Below are 27,485 nucleotides of genomic sequence, written 5' to 3'. Positions count from 1 at the left end.
TATTTACCTTATTTAGATGACTTTAAAACTAACGGTGTTAGAAAACAATAAAATAAGAGTTAAATCTAACGGAAATCAACAATTTTTGCTAAAGTCAAATTTATAATATATAAAGATATATATTTTCACAACATAAAATTCAATGATACTCTAAAAGCATTTTTTTTTCAATTTTTTTTTCTAAAATTTTAATCAGGGCTAAATCGAAGGAAAAACCCTTTGGTTGGGCATTCTATGTTCTAAAAGAGTTTTTAACTTTACTTCATAAGCAATTACTAATCTTTGTTTGGTTTGTGATACATGTATCTTATCGGCCTTTCAAATTATAGCACCTGCTTCTTTTGGGGGTAACTTTCTTATGATTAGCTAGATTTAATTATTACCATATGTAAACTACTTTGTCTAATTTTCCGTGATCATCTTTGAATGTTCTTTGGTTAGACAATGAGTTTGTACTAGTATGAGAAATTATCTCCTCCAATTTATACTCTTTATCATATTATTTATGATGAATAATAAAGTTATTTCATACCAAAAAAAAAAGAATGCATCTCTTGGAGTGACAAAATCTGAAACCTCTTCACATAGTGCATATTAATTTAATAGTTGACATTTGTAAGGAAAATGAATGTGGTAAGTAGTAAAAGGAGGGTGAGCAGGACTACTCATATAAGTAGTAGGGTAGGGAGTGGTGGGCTTTACATGGGCATGCATTGGGCCCGTGGCCCAGTGGGCCATATGCATAGTTGGACCATCCCATCAAAAACTACATCTTCATTGTCTCTACTCACTCAAACCACCGACACACCAACATGGAGCAAATTGAACATTATCACAACACTACTTTCTTCACTTTCTCCCAAAATTGGTCTTATTTTTTTTTTAGGGTTATTCCCATGATCCCTTTTTTAAAAAGTGTCATTCTTAAAATATATATTTCATCCAATTAGAACACTATATTATGAGGTTAATAATGCTAATACTACTTGATTGCAAATTTAATTATGTGGAACTAATTATTATTGTATAGTCATTTTTCATTATTACATTATTCCATAGTGTTAGGTCACATATTATAACCATTAATATATTCAATAATTCAAATAGATTCATATCATTTCCTTTTAAGAAAATAATGGGTAAAACAGACAAAGTCCAATTCAAATTTACAAAAAGACGAGCAACATAGACATATTAAGTCATAAAAAATAATGAACTCCTAAGAAGAAAAAACAAACAAAATTCATCTATGAAACACATTTTTTTTTGCAACAAAAAATTTAGACAAAAACCAAAAAAATTACAGAGGTAAAAAAAATAAATACTATTATTAGCACCACATCATTTTAATTGATATGAATGAAATTAATGATACATTATAGTACATAATATATGTGTGCCATAATATTATTCAAAAATATTTTACCAATCACAACAAATTCAAAATGTTATATCTAATGATATTTTTGAGATATTTTACAATGATAATTATTATTTAAAAATAATAAATAATTAAACAAATTAAAATATGATATTTTTTAGATATTTTACAATGATAATTATTTAAAAATAATAAAATCATACATTTTATAACTTAAATAAAATTTAATTAAAATTAAACTCACTTATTATAATAATATCATATTAAATATATAATATATTCTACTGTAAATTAGCAATAAATTTCTTTTTTAAAAAAACTAGCAAGAAACTTAAATTTAAAATTCACGTATAATATTTAATATTAGATTAAACATATAATATATAATCTCTTGTTGGCACTCCCAAATTCAAAAACTAGAACAAACATAAACTTAAGCAAGAATAAATAAATAAATTATTTAATTAAAATATAATATTTATTTGAAATTTATATTACATTAATTTAAATTTAATAAAAATAATTAATAAATTCTATAAATAAAATTAAATAAACGTGCAAATTGAACGTTACTTGTATCGAGTAAAATATATACATACTAGAAGAAGTTAAAAATGCATGTGATTGAGGTATGACTTATGCCTTTTGTTTGATTTATATAATAAGAAATATAATATACATATATAGTAATAAAAGATGATATATACATTTTACTTGCTCTGAAATAGTGTACCCATATAGTTTTTAAGTTATTGGACTTTATATAATGAATGATTGTCAGCACTTCCTATCTTTGGTTTTGTTTAGTTCATTATTTTGTTTTTTCTTTCTGAAATTTTAGAGCAGTTTTATGAGAAGGAATCCTAGGCTTGGTGAATTTGGAAGTTTTATCACTCTTTAATGCTACTATATTTAAGGGCAATTTAATATATGTGGGGAAAAAACTATGTGAATTGTGTAAAATATTTTCATTTGAGTAATACTAAACACACATAAAGATTATACATAATATTTACATAAAATAATATGTAATTAATTTGAAGTGTTAACATTGTTAGGCAATACCTATATCATTTTGAATATGGTGTTATTTAAATTAGTTTTACATCATTATCATTATGTATAAATATTATGTGTTTCAATCATTATTATTTTTTTATATAATAATTCATCGATTGTTATTTATATGAATCACTAAAACCAATTAGCACATAAATTTTTGCTATGATGCTGCATAGTTTTAATATTTTTATATAGAATATATATATATATATAGATCAAGTTTAACTAATTATTGATATTTAGTTTAGTTATTAAAATAATCTAACTAATTGTTTTTTTTTTACTTGGGAGAGGAGAAATTTAAATTTGGAATCTTCTCTTAGTGAAGAGAAGTATAGCACTACTAAATTATGACTACGACCATATCTAATAATATTTTTAACTATATAAAATATATACAAAGTATTCTCATTAGTATTTACTCAAATATTATTATTCCATGAATAATTGATTAATATAGACATTATTTTAATGTCCTTTTACGAAGTGACATTGGTTTGAAAGTTCTTTAAAAAAGTCTTGTAGACAATGTGGACAATCTGTCATATTTATAATTTGCTAGATACCCCTTATTAACGAATTGCTAGGGAAATAAGTGGTACTCAGCACATTAATATATTGCTATTAATATAACTTAATATCAAATCTCACGTATTTGAATTTAATATGTATTATAAGATTTGTTAGCCAACAACTATAAGAATTCACTTCATATATTTTTAGACATCATCAATCGTCCTTATGAACAATACAAATTAGTGTCAATTTGTGTGTAATAATAACAACAATAAATAATAATAAATAAGTTGTTAAATTAAAAATATTTGGGAAATCAAATAATAATAATAATGGGTTTGTTTTGTTATAGCACCATAGTACATGACCTTTTGTCTTGGCCATTCAGTGGGGTATGTGGGCCACTTCTTGTTAATCAATTTGGGAACAATCTCTCTTCCTTTCCAATTTTATTTAAGGCCATGTTTGGATTCAACCTTTTATTATTATTATTATTATTATGGCATCATCAATCACTGATAGTGACTAAATAATTACCACTTACCATCTTAGCTTGTAAGATTTCCAAAATTTCATCAAAACAATGTATTGGTTTTCATAATACAATAAATACACACATAAAAATGTAAATAGCTAATAAAACATTACCAAAAATTAGTCATCAAAAAGATTTTGAGGGTTTATCTCTAAATGATATAATTTGTTGTATTGCCCAATGGATATATGATGATTTGTTGAATTAATTTATGAAATATTTATTTTAAAACAAAAATAATTAGAATGGTAGTAAAAAAATAGTAATGAGTATAATATCTTATTGTTTGATAAAGCTTGAGATATAATATTAAAATCATAATTATTTTGTTTGGTTAGGGACGGTTATTCAATTTTCAAAGTTCATTAGTATCTACTTAACATGCACAAGTGAATTTTGGTTTAGTGAAATTGAATTATAATAGTAAATTAGTGAAATAAGAATAGTTTATTTATTTGGTTTATTTTTAGAATGAAGAATTAAAATTATTTTACTTATTTTGATGTTGGAATTGAATGAATTGTGTGGTACAAGGAAAAAAATTACTTTTATTATATATAATAGAATAATACAATTGAAACGAAAAATATATATATATAATAGTAATTTTATTTAATTATTTTGAAATGGAAAAATTATTCTTATAGTTGCAGATTGGAATAACAATTCGCTTAAACAATGAAATTGTAATTCCATAATGATAAGAAGCCATTTTCGATAATCAAATTAAACAATGAAATGACCTCTCTATGTAGGAATGAACTTTCTATTTCAAATGTCATTTTGGTTAACATAAGTGTAATTAGTTTAAACATCATCCAAGTTTTTTTTAATACAAATCACTTCATCCAATCTCTATTTATATATTATAAATGTGAGTTTAATAAAAATTATTGTGTTTTAGTTAGACTTAATATTTTTTTATTGTTTTCTAATCCTGTTAATTTTAAAATTATTTAAATAAAATAAATAAATAATAAAATCATCTAAATAAAGTAAATAAATTGAAAAATTAAATAATAAATAATAAATGAACCATAATAATTTCTCATCACATTTTTTTAAACTTTATATTAGAGTATTTAAATTACTTTATTTTACAAAATTATGACCGAAAAATATTTATGTACTTAAGTTTGTTTTTTTCTCTCTTTTATTAATTATTTATTTTGTTAATTAACGTATTTTGTTTAAAATAATTAAAATTTGATTAAATAAACTTTTTTAATTCATAGTTTTAATTTCTAATTTTTAAATATTTTATTATAATTTTAAAACTATAATCACTATATATATAAAAAAATACCAAAATTTAAATTATTATGAACACTAAATTTCAAACTAATAAACAACATCAAATAATTTAATTTAAAATTAGAATGCACCATATCTTTATATGTAAAAATTATATATCTAATTGATTATTGGTTTAACGATTTTTAAAATTAATTAAAAATTATAATTTTTTTAAAACTATACACAATATTTTGACTTATTTTTTTAATATATGATATCATTTATTTATTTTAAATTTAAATAATAATTAAAAATTAAAATTAAAATTAATTAATTCATCTTCTAAATAGAACTAAACAAATACGTTATTTTTACTTAGTATATATATATATATTAAAGAGTAAATAACGGCAAAATCTTCTATTTCCTGATCCTTACATTTTCTTACACTTAAACCCCATTCTTTATTTTTGTGGCAAAACCTCCAAAACTAGTGTTCTGTTAACAAATTCACAATCTCTATTGGTTCTAGACCGTTATGTGCCAGCAATGATACACAAGTTAATAATTTATTGGACCACGCGTCATAATTTTTAAATTATTTTAAATTAAAAAATAAATAAAAATTACTTTAATTTAAAATACACAATTACTTAAAAATCATTAAAAACAAAAAAATAATATTAATTTATAAATCTAAAATAAAATTAAAAACTAATTCTTAATTTTTCTTCCTCGTTTCTTCTTCTTCTTCTTGCAGCTTCGGTAAGTGACGGCGCCAGACAGGTCTGGTTGACGAGGATCTGGGCAATGGTGTGGCTAAGGTGACTGGATGACTCAGCGACGAGACCTCAAGACTTGATTTGTGCTTCGCCATTCGCAAGTGGGTCTTCGTCAATCTTAGAGCTCCGTCGATCTGTGCTTCGCCATTTGCAGGTGGGTCGATCGCCGTCAATCTGAGAGCTCATTCGATCTGTGATCTATGCTTCGACCATGGGAGGAGGGTGTTGGCGACGATGGGTCGCTTCAAATAATCAGTTCATACTGTTTCATATACCATTTTTTCTACAGAGACCATTTTTCTGATTCTAAGATTGGTTTTGTATATTTGAAGAATTTGAGGTCTGAGTTATTTGTATGAATTTTGAGGTTGGATTAAAATGTTGATTTTTTTTTTAATAATTTGGTAATATAATTTTTGTAATTGTTCTTGAATTTGGGTTAGCTTGAATCTAGGATTACTTAAATTTGAGTTTGGTATTTTGCTTGAACTGAGTTTGAAATTTCTAAGTTTGGTATTTGCTTGAATTGAGTTAGAAGTGGGATTGAAGATGGACAGTTTGGGGAAAATAGGGAGACATCTAGGTGTGATTGATTTGTGATAATAAAACAAAATATTTGGGTTTTGAATTTGATTTGAAAATAATATTTAGCTTTTGATAGGTTTGTGATATTGTATTTTAAATAGGTGTGGGTCCATTTATTTTATTTTAGTTAAAATTTTAAGTATTTGTAGAAAATTAGTTATTGTTGTATTTTATTTGCATGTGTTTTTCATATTTTAAAATTTGTTTTGAATTTAATTTTGTAAATGTCCTACCAATCAATAATTATGTAGGCTTATTTATATTTTAGTTTTCAAAATTATAAAATTACATCGGAATGGTCCTCTAGTTTTTTTATTTATTAATTGAATTATAAATTATGGTTTAATTGATAAGTTTCTTAATTCTTTAATCTCTAAAAGAAGTTTAATTAATTAAATTTATTTTAAAATAATTTTTTTAAATAAATATTAAAGTATTTAATATATGACTTAATAAATTATAGACACGTGTATTTTCGCTGGAGTATCAATTTGGAACTAATGATGATTATGAATTTGCTAATAGAACACTAATTTGAGAGATTTTGCTACCAAAAAATGAGGATTTAAGTGTAAGAAAATATAAAAATTATGAATTAGGAAAAAAATATAGAATGGATTCATTTTTTTTTTAATTTTAGTTAAGTTTCAAAATAGGTAATATTTTTCAATTTAATCCAATATGTACTAAATACGTGGATATTTTTCTTTCCAATTCAATCTTGACATTATGCTCTACTTTGAAAATCTATAATTTTAGATATGGAGCTTTTTCAAGGGCATTCTAGAAGTAGTATTCTGTTTGAACAAATGATAGATCATGATATACATATGGCAGTGAATGATTGTACGACACTTTCAATTTTTATCGATTCATGCAAAATTGTATAATAGAAACAAACAAACAAAAAAGAGTAAAATAGTAACTAAACATAAAAGTGGTATTTTTGTAATAGTGATTTTATGTAACCTCTTTCAAACAAATTTTTACAAATTTAATAATTTGTTGGGAACCAAACAAACATAGTAAGATTCGAAAATACTTTCCAAAGGGTTAACCTTTGAATATCTTCGGAATAAATCATTACTCGGTAAAAATAGCATATAAAACACATTTGTTTAATTTTAAAGTTATAAATATATTTATTCAAATATGTATTTATTTTTTTTATTTTTTAATTATCATATAAAATTTAAATAAATAAACAATATCATAAAAATAAATCAAATATATTTAATATAATGTATGACATAAATGTATCAAAAAATTAGGGCAAAATATTGTCTGTAAATTTAATAAAAACCAGTTTATTTTTTTCAATATATAATAAAATGAATTATTTTTCTATAGTATATATACATATATATTTATATCAATAATCTTCATATATATGTCATTTAAACACAGCATTGACATAAATATATATTTATATGGCTACATGACATATATATATATTTTACAATAATATTTAAAAATAAATTAATAATAGAAAAAGTCATAGTGTATAGTAGTATACATGCATCAACTATTTTTAGTCTCTTGATAAAAAAACTATCACAAAAATTTATAAGATAAAAAAATGATAACTTAATTTTTTAAAATAAATATTATTTAATTGTTTAAATTATCGTAAAATATCTTACAAATGTCATATTTTAATTTTTTTTTGTTTAAATTTATGTTTGTTATAGTTTTTGAATTTGACAATGACAACAAGAGATTATATATTATATGTTTAATATAATATTAATATTATACATGAATTTTAAATTTAAGTTTGTGGCTAGTTTTTTTAAAGAACTTTGTTTCTAGTTGATAGTAGATTATATTGTGTTATCTGTTTAATATGATATTATTCTAATACGTGAAGTTTAAGTTTAATTAAATTTTACTTAAGTTATAAAACGTATGATTTTTATTATTTTTAAATAATTGTCATTGTACAATATCTCAAAAATATATTATTTTAATTTGTTTAATTATTTATTTATTTAATTTGATTTAAGTTTAAATCATGTTTACAATTTACCGTTAAATATACGAATATTATGTTATATATAAGAATATTCTATTAAAGTTAACAAAAAAAATAAAAAAACCGTTAAAACAAAAAAATTTCGTTGTCTATACACTTATTACATAAAAGAGATATATTTTTTTAGTCATCACACCCATCCTTCCCATAATTTTAACCATAATGGTTATAAATATTTAAAATATATATATTAATTAACATGACACATTGATTTGATAATATACAAAAAAAAAAATATGCTTCTTATATTAATTTTTTTTTAGTCATTAATAATTACGACAACACCCATCCCAGATCTACAGGGATTGGATGGATGGTGGTTTTGCAAGGGTGCCGTCACGGGTGGTGGTTCTGGTGGGATTGGGTTGAATTTTGCAAGTTCAAGCTTAGTTGTGATGGTATGATTTGGTTAGATTGACCCAACTCACTTATGCATACTGTACGGATCACGAGATTTTAACTGTCACATTAGTGGCCTGAATTCAATCTCATGGTGAATAGCTTTGTGATTGGGATCGAGGTGTTGTGATCCTCTTCAATGCTGATGCCAAATGTTTCCATGTGTCAGTTTGTTTTGTTTTGAGTTGTTTTATTTATATATTTTTTTATTTTGGTGAATAATGTCTCCCACTTTAGAAGTTGTAGTCCACCCTGTGTAGTGGTGCTTTATTTACTTTGTTGTGCTGGTGCTTGTTACTGTTCTTGATGAGGGGATTCTAGTGGCCCAACACTATAATAAAATTAAGTGTCGAGATGGAGATGGTTTAGGTTTTGAGATAAGTTGCATCTTATTTGCGTATCGATATTAGTGTTAATATTTCCTTTGGATAGTTGAAGTTTGTCTATGCATTACTAGAATTTTCATTTTTTTATGGTATTGTCTAACACAAAATATATCAGTATATTAATCTAATATTCTTTTTAAAAATATAAACAAATATATAAAAGTGTCCTTGATCCACATGCTAATGGATCCGACCCACAAAAACAAACTTATTAATAAACAATATTTTGGTACAGATCTCTCTAAGAACATCTGTCTTTTTCTTCTGGACTCATTAATTTTATTTAATTAATAATAATAATCTAAATTAACAAATGCCATATTAATATGAGATTAGTTGTCTCATTAATATAATTTAATGTTCTTGCTTTGGGTTCCACTTTTTATCTTTTTCATCACATCACCAATATGGGTTAAGTTAAGATCTATCTTCATAATATTATATTTATTATTTTTATAAGTATAGGGAATTCTCTTTTAGGAGCTTCACTTTAAGTTTTACTGGTGGAGCTCTCAGTGTTCTCGACCCGTTAACAGTTTTTAGTGCATTTTTTTTTTATGACAGTGTATATTGTAGCTATTTAGAGTATCCTGCAAATTTTTAAAAAATTCCAAATAGTTTACAATATCGAAAACTAAGTTCAAACATGTTGTTGCACGTGTGACTAATTTTTTTTATGCGCATGGAAAACAACATATTTGAACATAGTTTTCGGTATCGTAAATTATTCGGAATTTTCTGAAAATTTGTATAATGTTCTAAATAGTTACAATATACACGATCATAAAAAAATAACGCCAAAAACTGTTCACGAGTCAAGAAACACTAAAAATCCCACCAATAAAATTTAGGGGGAAACCCTCCCCCAAAAAAAAAAAGTTATCCTGTATAATATCACTCTTTTTATATATATAATTAATAAAGATCTTATTCATAGACACTTTTCCCACCAATACGTCAACAACACATGCATTTTCTATATTTTATTACTAGTCAAAAAAATTTACTGACAAGCATGCATTCCTTTTTTTATATATATATAATTTTATTTATTTATTTATGAAGATTCTCTAATCTCTATAATAAAATATATAATAATAATTAAAAAAATAGAGTAAAAGGTTTTGGATCTTGCCTTGGTGAATGGAGCTATGTTTTATGAACAATTAAAATGAAATAAAGTGTTGTGTGAGATGGAATTTAAAATAAAAGAACATTAATATATGTGGTTGAAGATGCTTTAATTGATTACTTTTTATTTTATTTTAATTTAATTTAATTTATTTACATCTCAATTGGGTTAGGACATCTTAATTTTTCCTCATTAATATCTAAGACAACGGTCTTCTTTGGTCAGGGCTAATTAAAGCATCATTGAATCTATTTGAATATGCCATAATTATATAATATATATATTTAATTTATATATATATATATATTTTTTTTAATGAAAAGTGTTATGTATGGTTTGAGTTGCTTTTCTCTAAAGGTGTCCACGTGTACACTTTTTTGGTTTATTTTATTCTTCTTAACCTATTCCTCACTAGGGTTTTGCAACATGTCCAATTTGAATAAATGACATAAATTAATTTGAAAAAATGATAAAAAATATAATTTGAAAAACTCGACATTCATTTCAAACCGCATAAATATTATATTGGGCTGGTTGAAATTTTTGGCAACCCGCTTAATGTAACCCAATCCGCCTAATTAATGATTTATTTTTTTAATTTTATATTTATTTAATTATTAATTATACATATATAAAACTAAATTCAAATAATTTTTTTTTATAAAATATCCTATATTTTAAAGTAACAATTATTTTAGTTCAAAATACAAACTAAAAATAGAGAAAATAATAAAAAAATGAGTGAAAAATGATTTATTTATTAAAAAAATTTTAAAAAGTTTCGGTAGTTTGGGCGGGTCGATGGTTGGGTTGAACTTCAATTTTTTTTTAATTAGGTGGATTATGAGTTGAAAAGTACTAACCCGATTATAAATTTGAGTTTGTAAAAAATCTACCAAACCCACCAAAACCGACCAATAAACACCTCTATTCCCCGCCCATTATCATGAATTACTAATTTATTTATAGAAATATATTACACACTACCTTAACAACCACACAAATGTAGTACAATTAAATTAGGAAAAATTAATTGAAATAAAATTTTACTTAACTTTGGATGAAGAAATTGTAATTTGTAAATAGTAAAGCTTGCAAGTTCATCTTTATAATATAATTGTGTATTGTTTTTATAATTTGTTACCCTAATGCAAAAAGACACTATGGGTTGAACACTAAATTAATATAATTATGAAGTAAAATAATTTTGTATTATTATGGATAAAAACTCGATTTTATTCAATAATTAACATGGAGCAAAATCTTTGGTCGTTGTAGAAGATCCAACCATCCAAAATAGTGTGTGGAAATTACCATTTGTGTAAAAACAAAACTTAATATGATTAGTTTAATTAGTTTTCTCATTTTCTTACATTGATGACTATTTGTAGTTGGGTATGACTATAGACACAATTTTTTTTCTCCCCTCACTATTTTATAATTAATGGGTAATTGATTGACCATTTACAAACATAATCATGTGTAAATTGATAGAAATATCCTCAAATAATTATAATTATAAACCATAATTCTTAACACGCACCCTCTCAACATTTATGTATAAATATTCAAAAAAATGTTAGATTATCAATTTAAAAAGGTAATGGATGAACAAAATATAGATATGAATATGAATGTGGATGTGTATGTGGGGATGCAAATGATTTTAATTCTAATGCGTTTTTTGTTTTTGTATCATATGTATAATTTTTTTTATTGTGTTTTATTTTTAAAATTGTGTATGATAACAACAAGTCACTCAAAATTGACATCGTTAAAAATATTAAATAAAAATACAAAGGGCAAAGAAAGGCCATTAAACTATGAAAATGATATGTAAAAGGCATAATATTGATCATGATATAAAGTCATTGATCATTATGGGTATTATTTTGCGTTTGCGAGTAGTGACAATGATTTAAGTTTTAGTTTTGTTTAGAAAATAGTGGTTTTAATAATATTTGTATTATTTAATAATAATAATAATATAAAAAGGTTATGAGAATAATATTGTACTTATTAAAATTTAAGAAAAGTGTGAAAATAAGTTCTTTTATTTTTAAATTTTAAGAAGATTTTAATTAGAAAAAGTGTGAGAGGTGAAAAAAAGTGTGTCAATAGTCACACCTTTCTCTATTAAAATATTTTTTTTTTTAAAGATCTCGAGATCAAAACTAAATATTAATCAATTGTTTTTTTTAATTAATTCCCCACTCAAAAAGAAAAAAGCCCTAAAAAAGAGACTTTTGTTTAGTGACTAGGTTATGATTACTATTATGTAAAAAAAAAATTGGAATACAATCAAATTTTGATATTTACAAAGACAATCCAATCTTAATGACATACTTATCCTTTTAATCAAATTTTGCACATTAATTAAGATCATTTAAGCTTGAGTGAATTTATGAGGAATGGGTAATAATAATAGAAGATGTATACACATTGATCATATATAAAACAATAATAATAATAATAATAATAACTTAAATATTATATAGGTAACTTTTCCAAGTACTAAGGTGGCTCAAATTTAGTTGACATTATTTTCCATCATATATAATGTGGTCCTTTTCAAAATTACAGTTAATAAATTTTATGAGGTAAAATATCAACATGTGACAATGTCACATTATTGTAGTATATATTATTTTCAATAAATACAATTTTTTATATATATATATTCATAATTTTTACTGCTATAAAAGAATAGAGAAAAAAAACAAGAAAACATCAATCCCAAAAAATAGGGTTAAGTTTTTGACCAAATAATAATAATTACTAATAATAATAATAAAGATTGTCTGTATTGTCTCTCTTCCAGATTTGGACCAAATCACAGGCAGATTTCTCCAAAGCCAATAAGAAATTTTATATATATTAACTTTTTGAAAAAATAAATAAATTAAATTTTTTAACAAAATCGAAAATATTATTATTATTTTTTGACGAATCGAAAATAAATAAATAAAAAAAAGGAAAAGAAGAAAAACAATATTCTCAATACACATGAAAAGGAAACGAAAAGACTCAGACTCACTTTCTCTCTCTTCCTCACTCTCTCTCTCTCTCTCTCCTCCGCTGCACACTCTTTCTAACAGAGACATCTGGTTCAGCCACCATTGACGTAGCTCGCATTTCTTCGTTCATTATCAGTTGGTGAATTTTCCACTTTTTTTCAAATTATAATGATGGTGATGAGAAATTTCGTGGGTTGGATTTTTGAATTGTTAATTTATTTGACATTTTAAGAAAAGGACGTTTCTGTTGCCCTAGATTTTGGTGATTGTGATGATGATGCTCTGCTCTGATCTGATCTCTGTGCTTTTTTCCTTTAATTAACTTTTTTTTTTTTTTTGGTTTTGTTTAAATCGCCATTTTTAGTAGTTTATTAGTTTTTAATTAATCTCATTTAGTACTTAGTAGTGCTGGAAGTTTTGTGTGATTAGTTTGATTTTTAGTGTTTTGTTATATGCGTGGAAAGATCTGGCAGTGATTGTAGTTTGATCTTGGTTTGTCATTATTGTTTTTGTTTAGAGTGTGTGGGAGCTTCAAGCTTGTGTATCAGTAGTGACACTAAAAACAGCTATGGTGGATAATTGGGTTGAGGAATTCTGGTAATGGTGGTTCTCAGGCTAAAGTGCTGTGCTTCAAGGTAGTGGCAACTGAAACGTAAGGAGTTATTCGGCATTTGCATTGCCAGGCGAGGTACTTCTCTTCTTTTCTCTTTCTTTTTTTATCTATTTGAAAAGAAAAAAAAATGATGTGCGGGGTTGCAATGCAATTTGAAGTATTTTTTATATTTGGGTCGGAAAGTAATCTTGAGAGTGACATATATGAATTGGGGTTTTGGTTGAGGGAAATGAGATCCTCTTCTTTTTCTCTGGCTAATTTAGTAAATAATTATGGGTAACTTTGATTCAGAAGACCAAGGAGAAATTCAAAGTGGCTTATATTGCAAATGTCAAAGTCTCCCTCTCCAAAACGCCAAGAGGTCGTACCGTCATCTACATCTCGGCTTAGGTACAGTAATTTTCTGTCTGTGGCTAAAGTCTTGTAATCACTTGATGTTTCTAAATTTGGTGCCTTTTACTGGTAATTACTAATTACTGGACTGCTCAGTGGCAAATTTCCAAATTTGTGTAAAGTGAGAAGTAGCATATACAAATACAGAAATAACTCGATTAGAGCACCGACTGGAACTGCTCTTCATAAATTGTTTAATTTTTTAGAATTTAATATCTTTTCTATTGGGTTTCTTTTGTAGGAAGTCAAATCTGGTATCATTTGTATATATCTTTTGATGCACTAAGATTGCAATTCTGATTTACACTTAATTATATACAGGGATTTAGATGAAATAGCAGAGATGGATGATGCAGAAGCTATCATGGCCACAGTTGCTCAGTTTGTTGAGCAACTACATGCCAGCGTGTCTTCACCTCATGAGAAAGAACTTATCACAGCAAAATTACTAGATATTGCTAGAACTAGAAAGGATGCTAGGGTTCTTATTGGTTCTCATGCCCAGGCAATGCCATTGTTTGTTAGCATTCTCAGAAGAGGGACCCATGCAGCTAAAGTTAACGTTGCTGCAACCTTAAGTGTTTTGTGCAAAAATGAAGATTTACGTCTCAAGGTACTTCTAGGAGGGTGCATTCCACCTTTACTCTCACTTTTGAAGTCTGAATCTACTGAAGCCAGGAAAGCTGCGGCAGAGGCTATTTATGAAGTTTCCTCTGGTGGGCTTTGTGACGATCACGTTGGTTTGAAAATATTTGTTACAGAAGGTGTTGTTCCAACCTTATGGGATCAACTCAATCCAAAGAAAAACCAGGACAAAGTGGTAGAAGGATTTGTAACCGGGGCTTTGAGAAATCTTTGCGGTGACAAGGATGGTAATTGGAGAGAAACATTCGAGGCTGGACGAGTGGATATAATTGTGGGTCTTCTGTCTTCTGATAATGCTGCTGCTCAGTCTAATGCAGCTTCTCTCTTGGCCCGTCTTATGTTGGCTTTCAGTGATAGCATCCCAAAAGTAATAGACTCTGGAGCAGTAAAAGCTTTGCTTCAGCTAGTTTGTCGGAAAAATGATTTTTCTGTACGTGCAAGTGCTGCTGATGCTTTGGAAGCCCTTTCGTCCAAATCAGCCAGAGCCAAGAAAGTTGTTGTTGATGCAAATGGTATTCCGATTCTCATTGAAGCTATAGTTGCTCCATCCAAAGAAGGTATACAAGGGGAGTATGGTCATGCCCTACAGGAGCATGCTACACAAGCTTTAGCAAATATTTGTGGTGGGATGCCTTCTCTGGTTTTATATCTTGGAGAGCTTTCTCAATCCCCTCTTCTAACTGCTCCAGTTTCTGACGTTATTGGAGCTCTAGCATACACTCTGATGGTGTTTGAGCTGAAATCTGGTTTGGATGAGGAGCCATTTAATACAAGACAATTAGAAGATATTCTGGTTATGCTACTCAAGCCTCGTGATAATAAGCTGGTTCAAGATCGTGTTCTTGAGGCCTTAGCTAGTCTATATGGAAACAATTATCTCTCAAGATGGATTAGTCATGCAGAAGCCAAGAAGGTTCTTATTGGACTTATAACAATGGCTGCTAATGATGTGCAAGAACATTTGATACTCTTTTTAACAAGTTTGTGCGGCGATGGTGTTGGCATTTGGGAAGCCATAGGAAAGAGGGAAGGAATTCAATTGCTTATGTCATTGTTGGGCTTGTCAAGCGAGCAACATCGAGAGTATGCTGTTGAATTGTTGGCAATCATAACTGATCAGGTTGATGACAGCAAATGGGCTATCACTGCTGCTGGTGGGATTCCTCCATTGGTGCAGTTATTAGAGACAGGTTCTCAGAAGGCAAAAGAGGATGCTGCACATGTTTTGTGGAACTTATGTTGTCACAGTGAAGATATACGTGCTTGTGTTGAAAGTGCTGGTGCAATCCAAGCATTTTTATGGCTCTTGAAAAGTGGTGGATCAAGAGGGCAAGAGGCCTCAACACTGGCACTTACTAAGCTTGTTCGAACAGCAGATTCTGCCACCATCAATCAGTTACTAGCATTGCTCCTTGGCGACTCTCCTAGCTCAAAGGCTCACATTATTAGAGTATTGGGTCACATACTCATATTGGCGTCACATAAGGATCTTGTGCAAGTGGGTTCTGCACCCAATAAAGGGTTGAGATCTCTTGTTCAAGTTCTCAGTTCATCCAATGAAGAAACACAAGAGCGTGCAGCTTCTGTTCTTGCTGATCTATTTAGCACAAGACAAGATATCTGTGATAGTCTTGCAACAGATGAGATTGTGAATCCTTGCATGAAGCTTTTGACCAGCAATACTCAAGTTGTTGCTACACAATCTGCTCGAGCATTAAGTGCTTTGTCTCGTCCAACAAAGGCAAACTCAACAAACAAAGTGTCTTATATTGCAAAAGGGGATGTCAAGCCTTTAATCAGGCTTGCTAAAACGTCTTCCATTGATGCTGCTGAAACTGCAGTTGCTGCTTTGGCCAACTTTCTGTCTGATCCACAGATTGCTGCAGAAGCCTTGGCAGAAGATGTTGTGTCCGCATTGACAAGAGTATTAAGAGATGGAACTTTAGAAGGTAAAAAGAATGCATCACGTGCTCTTCATCAACTACTAATGCATTTTGCAATAGGAGATGTGCTCCCAGGATACTCTCAATGTCGTCTCCTTGTTATTGCCCTTGTTGATTCCTTAAATTCAATGGATATGAATGGGAATGATGCTGCTGATGCTTTAAAAGTAATGGCACTTTTAGCTAGGTCAAAACAAGGTGTGAACTTCACACCCCCCCCTTGGTCTTCCCTTGCAGAAGTTCCCTCAAGCCTAGAATCTCTAGTGCGCTGCCTAGTAGAGGGGCCCCCTACACTGCAGGATAAGGCAATAGAAATTCTTTCAAGGCTCTGCAGTGATAATCCAGTTGTGCTTGGTGATTTACTAGTTGCGAGATCTGGATCTATGAGTTCATTGGCTAATAGGATAATGAACTCATCAAGTTTAGAAGTGAATGTTGGAGGAGCTGCATTACTTATTTGTGCTGTAAAAGAGCACAAACAACAATGTATGGAAGAACTTGATGCGTCAGGGTATGTCAAATCCCTTGTATTCTCTTTAGTTGAAATGATGAAGAGAAGTTCTAGCTGCTCTTTAGAAATTGAAGTCAGAACTCCTAAAGCATTCATGGAAAGAACTGCAGACCAGGAAGGGTATGTGTTTGATGTTCCTGATGCAGCCACTGTATTGGGGGCTACAGTTGCCTTGTGGCTACTATCTCTAATAGGCTCATTTCATACAAAGAATAGAGTCATTATTATGGAGGCTGGTGGACTTGAAGCTCTTGCTGACAAGCTTGTGAGTTACTCTTCTAATCCACAGGTATGACAATGATTATTTTTTTAATATTTAGTTTTTTTTCCATAATTTATTAAGAATATTTAAAGGGAACCTATTTACTCTATTAGTATGCTGGAGGACACGCCCCTTAAATAAAAGTGATACAACTAAAGATAAAGCAAAGTGACAAAAAAGAAATAAAAATTACAACGGATGTTATGTCTATTTAGAATGGGCTGATTTTGTTCCTGTGATGTTTTAAAGGAGAATTAAAAAAAAATTATTGTCAAGGTTTGGTGAAATAGTTTTTTTTTTTTTTTTTTTAAAAAAGCCTAATTTTTTGGATGAACAAATTAATGCAAATTTCAACCCTCTTTTAATTTGTTTAAAATTAAGATTTTTTTGTGAAAAAATAAAATAAGAAGAAAAATTATATTAATCTTCATTAATTTTTTTCAGTTTGTTACCCACTACTATTGTTATTTATTTTTAATGTTTTTTGGGATTTTATTTATTAAATAGTAGGGTTAACTTTTCTTTTTGTCATCCAATTTTTACCAATTGGATAACTGGATGAAATTTTATTGATTTGCTAATCTGAAAAAATATGTTTGTTGTTTATGAACACTAAGAAGGCGATCAAGTTTCCCTTGGAACTTTCATGTGTATATGTTACATTTTTTTTTGACAGAAGTGGGAGTTAAAGAAACTTGACAGTTTTTAAAACATAGTGGAAAGTGAAAATGACCTATACCATGCAATGTAGTCAGGTATAAATCAAGCATGTCCAATAAATAGAAAAGAAAAAAAAAATACACACTTTACCAATTGCAAGAACAAAGCCACCCACTTCTCTACTTGCGATTCTGGAGAATGGGTAAACTAAATTTAATTGTACAAGATAGCTTACTAATACTATTAACTGTGAAAGGGTCTATTGACTTCCATTCCTTTTAGTCATGTACAACCAGTCACCAATAATTTTTTCTAGCATTCTTCCTGGCAGTCTATAGACAACTAAAAGCTTAGTAGTAATCACTTTCCAACAACTATAAGCAATCCTTTAGTTCAAAGCATGATACTTGGCATTGAGTACAGTATAGTATCATATCACTTTGAAGTCAATCTTTACTTCGTAAGACAGAACTGTATGCAGCCAAAGTATAAGAGTACATTAATGGGTGGTGTGGCTCTCATTTCCAGGGTGAAAGAACCAGTATTTTCTTTGTTTCACTTTAGAAACTAGCATCTTGATGTTAAAAGACCATTTAACTTCTGTCGAGCTATATCGGCATGTTGGGGATTTTATTTATCATCTAAAATTAATTATTTACTTACAGGCTGAATATGAGGACACAGAAGGCACATGGATTAGTGTCCTACTTCTTGCTATTTTGTTCCAAGATGAAAATGTTGTTTTATCTTCCACAACAATGCGCATCATACCGTCACTTGCTCTTCTGCTTAGATCTGATGAGGTTATCGACAGATTCTTTGCTGCTCAGTCAATGGCCAGTCTTGTTTGTAATGGTAGTAAGGGAATTAATCTTGCGATTGCAAATTCAGGTGCTGTTTCCGGGTTGATAACCCTAATTGGTTTCATAGAGTCGGATATGCCGAATCTTGTTGCCTTATCAGATGAGTTTTCTCTGGTAAGAAATCCTGAACAAGTTGTTTTGGAGCAACTTTTTGTTATTGAAGATGTAAAATTTGGGTCCACTGCACGTAAAGCTATACCTCTTTTAGTGGATCTCTTGACACCAATGCCAGATCGGCCTGCTGCCCCTCCAATTGCTGTCCAACTTTTGACTTGCATTGCAGATGGAAGTGATACAAACAAATTAATTATGGCTGAAGCTGGAGCTCTAGATGCTCTGACAAAGTACTTGTCTCTGAGCCCTCAAGACTCAACAGAGGCCACTATATCTGAGTTATTCAGAATATTGTTTAGCAACCCTGATCTAATTCGCTATGAAGCATCAGCCAGCTCCTTAAATCAACTCATAGCTGTTCTGCGTCTTGGGTCAAGAAATGCCAGATTCAGTGCTGCAAGGGCTCTCCATGAACTTTTTGACTCTGAGAGCATCAGAGAGTCTGAGCTTGCACGACAGGCTGTTCAACCATTAATTGAGATGCTTACCGCTGCTTCCGAGAGTGAGCAGGAGGCTGCTCTTGTTGCTTTGATTACTTTGACTTCAGGAAATTCTTCAAAAGCCCTTTTTTTAACTGATGTGGAAGCAAACTCACTTGAGAGTCTACACAAAATATTGTCCTCTGCTTCATCGTTAGAGTTGAAAAGAAATGCTGCACAGTTCTGCTTTGTTATGTTTAGCCATAGCAAAATCAGAGCTAATCCAATTGTTTCTGAATTCATTGAGCCCTTTATTTCACTGATGCAATCTGATACTAGTTCAGCTGTTGAAGCTGGAGTTTGTGCTTTTGAGAAGTTGTTGGATGATGAACAACTTGTGGAGCTTGCATCAGCCTATGATATTGTGGATCTTCTTGTTGGCTTGGTTTCTGGTACGAGTTATCAGCTAATTGAGGCTAGCATCTGTTCTCTCATTAAGCTGGGGAAAGACCGGACCCCATGCAAATTAGAAATGGTTAATGCTGGTATAATTGATAGTTGTCTTGAGTTGTTACCTGTTGCACCCAATTCATTATGTTCCTCTATTGCAGAACTTTTCCGCATTCTGACAAATAGTAATGCGATTGCCAGAAGTTCAGCTGCTGCAAAAATAGTAGAACCTTTGTTTCTGGTTTTACTTCGATCAGATTTTAGTTTGTGGGGACAGCACAGTGCCTTGCAGGCACTTGTAAATATTTTAGAGAAGCCACAAAGCCTTGCAACTTTAAACCTCACACCTAGCGAAGTCATTGAGCCTCTTCTTTCCTTTCTGGAATCACCATCTCAAGCCATCCAGCAGCTTGGCACAGAATTGTTATCTCATCTTCTCGCACAGGAACATTTTCAGCAAGATATTACCACAAAGAATGCTGTTGTGCCTCTTGTGCGGCTAGCTGGAATTGGTATTTTGAACTTACAGCAGACTGCAATCAAGGCATTGGAAAAAATCTCTATGAGTTGGCCAAAGGCAGTTGCTGATGCTGGAGGAATTTTTGAGCTTGCTAAGGTAATCATTCAGGACGATCCTCAGCCACCTCATGCATTGTGGGAATCGGCTGCTTTGGTTCTTTCTAATGTTTTACGTTTCAACGCCGAGTACTATTTTAAGGTTCCTGTGGTAGTTCTTGTAAAAATGTTGCTCTCAACAGTTGAGAGCACTATCACAGTGTCGCTTAATGCATTAACTGTTCATGAAAGGAGTGATGCCTTAAGTGCCATACAGATGACTGAAGCTGGGGCCATAGATGCCCTATTGGACCTGTTAAGATCTCATCAGTTCGAAGAAGAATGTGGGAGATTACTTGAAGGTTTATTTAATAATGTGAGGATACGAGAGATGAAGGTTTCCAAGTACGCTATAGCACCTTTGTCACAATATTTGTTAGACCCACAGACCAGATCACAACCTGGTAAACTTCTTGTTGCTCTAGCTCTTGGAGACCTTTCCCAGCATGAGGGGCTTGCTAGAGCTAGTGATTCTGTTTCTGCTTGCCGTGCATTGATAAGTTTGCTTGAAGATCAACCGACAGAGGATATGAAAATGGTTGCAATTTGTGCATTGCAAAACTTTGTCATGCACAGTAGAACCAATAGGCGAGCTGTTGCAGAAGCAGGTGGTATTTTGGTCATTCAGGAATTACTGCTGTCACCCAATCCAGAAGTTTCTGCTCAGGCAGCCTTACTAATCAAGTTTTTATTTTCTAATCACACACTCCAAGAGTATGTCTCAAACGAGCTCATCAGATCTTTGACAGGTAGCTATAATGGCAACTTCAAATTTTTCTTTCACATGCATGAACCTGTCCGTAGAGTGTAGGTTCCCTTGTGTTTTGATAAATGATATAGGTTTTGGAATTTAAAGCTTCATTGCGAGAGAAACAGAGAGTAATGGTATTAGCAATAATCATTATAAAAAATAATCAATGTAAATATAAACCATACGCAAATGAACCAGAAAAAAAAAAAATAATCTAGTAGATCTTATATGTTTTAAATATGTACTTGGTCAAGAGCTTCTTGACAGCCTTTACTGTGGGAAAAGATTGAGTTTCTAGCTTCTTTTTGGGGTTCAATGGCAAAAAATTTGAGGATTTTTCACTTTCTTTTGTTACTCTTGGTCACTTCGTTTATTGGTGTTTATCTTGTTTCTCTTTTCTTATTTTCAGTTTGTATTTTTATGATTTTCATTTTCATTCTTTTTAAGATGACTTCTTTCATGTGCGTCTTGTTTTGTCACACAACAAAATTATAGTTTCTTATTAAATAACGAGCTTGTTGGTAGCCCTATAGATGAAAAGAACTTTTCCATTTCTTAAATAGAAGTTTGCAATAAAAGTAGGATTTTCATTCTCTCTTTTTCTATCTCAAAATGCCTTTGGTTTTCAGCTGCACTTGAAAGGGAGTTGTGGTCCTCAGCAACCATCAATGAAGAGGTCTTGAAAACCTTGAATGTGATATTTGCCAACTTTCCTAAACTCCATATCTCTGAAGCAGCTACCCTCTGCATTCCTCATCTGATAGGAGTTTTAAAATCGGGTAGCGATGCAGCCCAGGAGTCTGTACTGGACACTCTGTGCTTGCTAAAGCATTCTTGGTCAACCATGCCAATAGATATAGCAAAGTCTCAAGCCATGGTTGCCGCCGAAGCCATTCCCATCTTGCAAATGCTCATGAAGACCTGCCCACCAAGTTTCCATGACAGAGCAGACAGTTTATTGCACTGCTTACCCGGTTGCTTGACAGTTACAATCAGACGTGGTAACAACTTGAAGCAGGCTATGGGAAGCACAAATGCTTTTTGTCGATTGACAATAGGCAACGGTCCTGCTCGGCAAACTAAGGTAATGGTTAATATACTGAAAGCGGCTTTCTTTCATAGGCCAATTTCAATCTTTGTTTCTGGGGAGGTGGGCATTAATGTTAGTTCCTAGTGAAGACTCGTTGTCAATATATAATGAGGGTACTAGATGTAAATCTAGTTTGGAAAAATATCTGTATGGCAGCACCTAATCGTATTCCTAGCACCATAGAGTCGTATGTCATGCTAAAATGTCTTTAATTTAAACAGGTTGTGAACCATAGTAGTTGTCCAGAATGGGAAGAAGGGTTTACGTGGGGATTTGATGTACCTCCAAAAGGACAAAAGCTTCACATCGTTTGCAAAAGCAAAAACACTTTTGGAAAGGTAATTTTCTGTTTTTGATATACAAGAAATTTAGATTACACGCAATGCATCCTGACCATGAGAATTGTGGCTACTTTTCAGAATACTCTGGGGAAAGTGACCATCCAAATAGACAAAGTTGTTACTGAAGGAGTTTACAGTGGATTATTCAGCCTTAATCATGACGGAAACAAAGATGGATCTTCTCGAACACTAGAAATTGAAATCGAATGGTCCAACAGAAATGCAGATGAAGGAACGTAAGGGGTGATGTCGTATCGAGAGTAGACTGAGGTTGAGTGTCCAAATAGGAAGGACAAACTTGGTATGCTTGTAGTTATTAATGTCTTCTGGATGTCCATTTTTGTAGTCTGGAAGATGAAGAAGCTGCTTGAGTTGTAAGTGTAAATTATATTTTTCAAGTTGCAGAGGTATAAAGAGTGGAAAAGGCATTCCCTCGATATAGTGAACTTTAAAGAAAAGCTGATTAGGAGTTTGTACAGGTCAGTCTTTGTTGTAGGTGTAAGTTTTTAAAAATGCTAGGAAGAATAGGCATTTCAAAATCCCATAATCAAGCTTTTTTTGGCATTAAATTATGCCCTTTCAATCCTAAATGGGTCTGTATATGTATTTTGTTCTTGGTACTATTTTCAAATAGCATACCCATGAACATTGTTTGTCATAAATAGACCAAAAAGCTCTGATCTACCAACACAATTTTATTTTTATAATTCCTCTAATTTCAAAATACAGTTCCAAATTCAATAACCTCTCTTATTTGCTTAATTTACTCTTTGATATCAGTTGTCATATTCTAATAAGTTCAATTCACTCAAATTTCAATTCCCCCATTAAAATATTGTACATATATAAATGGCATCTTGACTTAGGCTCCATTGCAAATTAACAAACTTTACATTTTAAAATTCTCACTACTTGCAAGCAACATCAAGATAAGGTTTTTTTCATTCTGCCTTGAAGCCATTTCCCTATTCCACAAGCACATCACCAAATTTGCATCATATCCACATTTGCATCAATGAACAAATGAGAAACAAACCCTTTTGCCTAAAAAGAAAGTTGATGAGAAAAAAATTAGACAGATTACTACTATGCAGCAGCCACTAGAGAAGATCGAGCTTGTGTAAATGAAGCAATAAGCGATCCAAGTTGTAACTTGTCATTGCACCCAAAAGTCAATCTGTATCTGCAAACATACAATCAATGTCAATTTTAGAAAAGGCCTTGGCTATATTTTTTTTATTTAAGTGATTAAAAACCAGTTTGGATCAAAGTGTTGCATTCAAGAACTGAAAAAAAAAAAAAGAGTTCATAAAGGGAGCAAGGCATGTGTAACATACTCTATATCTGCTAAATCGTTAATCAACTGAACGCGAACTTTTGCGGGCATCTTTATCTTAAAGACAAACCTGTTCAAACAGCACATTGCTTAAACAAATGGGGCAGTAAAATTATCATAGTAGGACATCTAGTATCCATGCAAAAGAACTTACATTGTCACTTCTCGTACAATATCTATTATGGCCAATCCTTTCCTTGATTTCATATCAGATATATCTGAAATGAATGAGATGCAATGTGAAAAACAGAACATAATAGCTCATTAATTATAACTGATTAAGTGTTCATAGTAACAAGAAAAGGTTATCTACCTTTAAAACACTTTGAAAATGACTCATTTAGAAGACAATGAGATATTTTCTCGATGTCTTTGGGCAATGGGTTTCCAGTGCACAGGTACACTTCTTCTTCTGTTATCTTCTGTGAAGCCATATGTGTTGACTGTGCACATTCAGGAAGGAAAAGAAAAAGAACATTTGCCATTTAATGTCCACTCAACAACAAAGAAGAAATTATAATTCAAAATTTCAAGCATTTTACTCTTTTTAACAAATTTACTTTAAAAACAAGAAAGTTAAAACACATGTGAGCAAATTAGAGCAGCGATCTAAATAACCTGCAAGATGTTCAAAGCCTTTCTCATGTCACCATTGCTAAGCCGTACAAGTGCTGCCAAGCCATTCTCAGATACATCGAGCCTAGTTCAACAAAAAGTTGTCGAGGAGCTTTTCAGTTCTCATCTCAATTACAAAAACCAAAGAATAAAATAAACAATGGGTGGGGTGCCATGGGAGCTCCCAAAATAATTTACCGGAACAACAAAGGTAATCTTCTCTAAATAAGGTTATACCACACTCCACAGATAAAGCATTTATAATGCCACACAAAATTTACCGGTGTTGCAAACCACAATCCAAAATAATGTCACACAAACTAAACCCCACTCTGAGTTATCAACAAAATCACCAGAGATAAAAACACTACATTAAATTTGAAGGGATATAAAACTTACCCTTCAGCCTCAATTACGTATTTGAGTCGCTCAGTAACATGAACAGAATCAAGAGGAGCAAATCTAAAACGAGTGCATCGTGACTGTAGTGCTGGAATAATTTTGTTGACATTATTACCAATAAGAGCAAACCTTGTATTCTTTGTGTATTTCTCAATCACTGCACCACACAAACAATAATTGACAGGCAAATGAGGCAACTTTAGGAGTATTTGTTACCAAAAATTATAAGAACTTGAAATACTACAGCACTATACAGTACCTCTTCGCAGAGCAAATTGAGCATCTTTTGTCATTGCATCTGCCTCATCCAGCAATACCAATTTTACTGATGCCTTTGCACTGTCAACCAAAACCTTTAAATATCAGTTATGAATCATGAAAAAAATTGTAAATATTTAACATTATTTTTAAACTAGGCTCCCCGCCTAACCTATATCTACAATTTTTAAGGATGGAAACTACGGCAATTGCTACTCAGACTTGTGGAAGCAAACTATGTGCTGACCATTTGAGCTACCTCTAGTGTTACTGTTAATGTTACCATCTTATTCATAACCGGTAAAAGAAAAGAATAATATCAAAAACAGAAAAATACCCAAACGAGAAACTCTGAGTGCTAGCAAAATCTTGGATCTGTTGCCTCACAACATCAATTCCCCTATCATCAGAAGCATTCAACTCCAGAATCATGTTATGGAATTGAGCCCCATAAAGCTTGCGCGCCACAGCAAGAATGGTCGAAGTTTTGCCTGTGCCAGGAGGGCCGTACAGTAGAAGATGCGGCAATCTGTTCTCATTGGTTAATCTATCAACTGTTCACACACCAAAACAAGAAGAAAAAGGAAAAAATAGTTAAAATGATGAATGGGTTCGCGCGAAAACATGATATAAAAGAAATTAAGCAAATACCCATATGAGGAAAGTAAACAAATTCCCGAGAACCAAACAGAAAATCCGAAAAATACAAATAGAAAAGGAAATCGGTTAAAAAAACCCTAAGTAGAGAGAAATTGAAAAATGGGGAAAAGGGGAGAAAGAACTGACTGGTGTCAACAATGTCGCGGTGAGCGGCGACGTCGGCGAGGGACTGAGGGCGGTACTTCTCGACCCAGGGCGCGGCTTTGGCGGAGACGGAGGTGGCGACGTTTTTGGGATCACTGATGGGTTTGGAAAGGGGTTTAGTGGCATCGCCACCTCCGGTGCCGACATCGTCGATGTCCATGAGAGAGATGAGTTCAGTCATGGTGGTGGGGTGTCCAAGCTCTGAGCTTTCTACGGAAGCGTTGCGAGTGGGAGCTGTGTGGAGTGAGAGATGGAGCTAAGGTGAAAGCGCCTAAACTCTCTCATAAATTATGGCGCCAAAACAAACCCCAGTTGAGAAACGACATCCTTTCAGAAAAAACGACATTGTTCTGGAAAAGCGAAGCAAATCATATAAAACGACACTAATGATATAAACGAAACCTTTACAGAAAACGACATCCTTTCAGGAAAAACGACACTGTTCTGGAAAAGCGAAGCAAATCATATAAAACGACACCTTTAGATAAAACGACATTATTATGGAATACGACACAAATATGATACAACGACATCTTTTTCGGAAAAGGACTCCAATGTTAGAAAACGGCATACTTTCTTAAGAACGACATTATTCCTATTAAACGACATTTCCCGAAAAATACGTCAATGAAATAAACGAATCAGTTTATAAAAACGACAGCATTATGTAGAAATTACATATGCTCGAGAAAACGACAACATTCTACAAAACCCATAAAACACTTGCTCATTTTTTCGAAAAATCTTTGAAAGATAAACTAAAAGCATCTATAATGAAGTGTCAAAAATGTTGATGCAATACTATATTTAACACGTATTATAAAAAATATAAATTCAATGGTGTTCAAAAAATTGTGTCAAATTTTGCACAAAATATAACATGTGCCAAATTTAGCAACATCAATAAATATTACTTTTTTATTTACTATATTGTCACTAATTACTAAAATTGAGTAGTTGACAATTAATGATCATCCATATATTATTTTTTATTTATTGTTTTAATGATAAATTTCTTGAAGTACATGATTTAGATAATAAAAAAAATTATTTTTGTATGTTCTTAATCAATATCAAATGAGTTATTGACTTTTTTGTGTTAATTTGGTATTTTGTGCATTGGAGCACAATTGCAAATATTGTACCAAACATAGCATTAACAATTTACATCTTGCATTGGAGATCGTCTAAGTTAGTTGTTGGAGTAATGTAATGTTTTGTTTATGTTCAAATTAGATTTTGATTTAATTAAAGATTTATACCATTTTGGCTTTCCATTTTTTTTTTTGAGGAGTACTAGCTTCCGACACTATTTCATTCACACTATTGCAAAC

General features: G+C 30.8%; 2 protein-coding genes across 3 annotated transcripts; one reads left to right on the top strand and one right to left on the bottom strand.

Moving 5' to 3' along the window:
* Positions 1–13,065: 13,065 nt before the first annotated feature.
* On the top strand, positions 13,066–23,443 carry LOC133804673 (protein CELLULOSE SYNTHASE INTERACTIVE 3). 2 transcript variants are annotated; one of them, XM_062242818.1, is made up of 8 exons: positions 13,066–13,205; positions 13,584–13,754; positions 13,974–14,069; positions 14,394–17,460; positions 18,759–21,303; positions 21,935–22,389; positions 22,617–22,733; positions 22,815–23,443. In XM_062242818.1, exons 3-8 carry the CDS (start codon positions 14,008–14,010, stop codon positions 22,974–22,976), a joined length of 6,408 nt encoding a protein of 2,135 aa, XP_062098802.1. In that variant the 5' UTR covers positions 13,066–13,205; positions 13,584–13,754; positions 13,974–14,007; the 3' UTR covers positions 22,977–23,443. The 2 variants fall into 2 exon arrangements, with proteins under 2 accessions (XP_062098802.1, XP_062098801.1); XM_062242817.1 differs by having other exon boundaries at positions 13,971–14,069.
* A 120-nt stretch (positions 23,444–23,563) lies between these two features.
* Positions 23,564–26,417, bottom strand: LOC133804674 (replication factor C subunit 5). The gene is made up of 9 exons (XM_062242819.1): positions 26,134–26,417; positions 25,685–25,901; positions 25,349–25,428; positions 25,087–25,246; positions 24,691–24,772; positions 24,386–24,515; positions 24,227–24,290; positions 24,074–24,142; positions 23,564–23,919 (listed from the first exon to the last, which is right to left on the bottom strand). The coding sequence occupies exons 1-9, from the start codon at positions 26,330–26,332 to the stop codon at positions 23,823–23,825; spliced, it is 1,098 nt and encodes a 365-aa protein (XP_062098803.1). The 5' UTR covers positions 26,333–26,417; the 3' UTR covers positions 23,564–23,822.
* Positions 26,418–27,485: the final 1,068 nt, after the last annotated feature.

The sequence above is a fragment of the Humulus lupulus genome, chromosome X (assembly GCF_963169125.1).
Source record: "Humulus lupulus chromosome X, drHumLupu1.1, whole genome shotgun sequence".
Taxonomy (NCBI): domain Eukaryota; kingdom Viridiplantae; phylum Streptophyta; class Magnoliopsida; order Rosales; family Cannabaceae; genus Humulus; species Humulus lupulus.
This window is presented reverse-complemented; position numbering and strand designations above follow the sequence as displayed.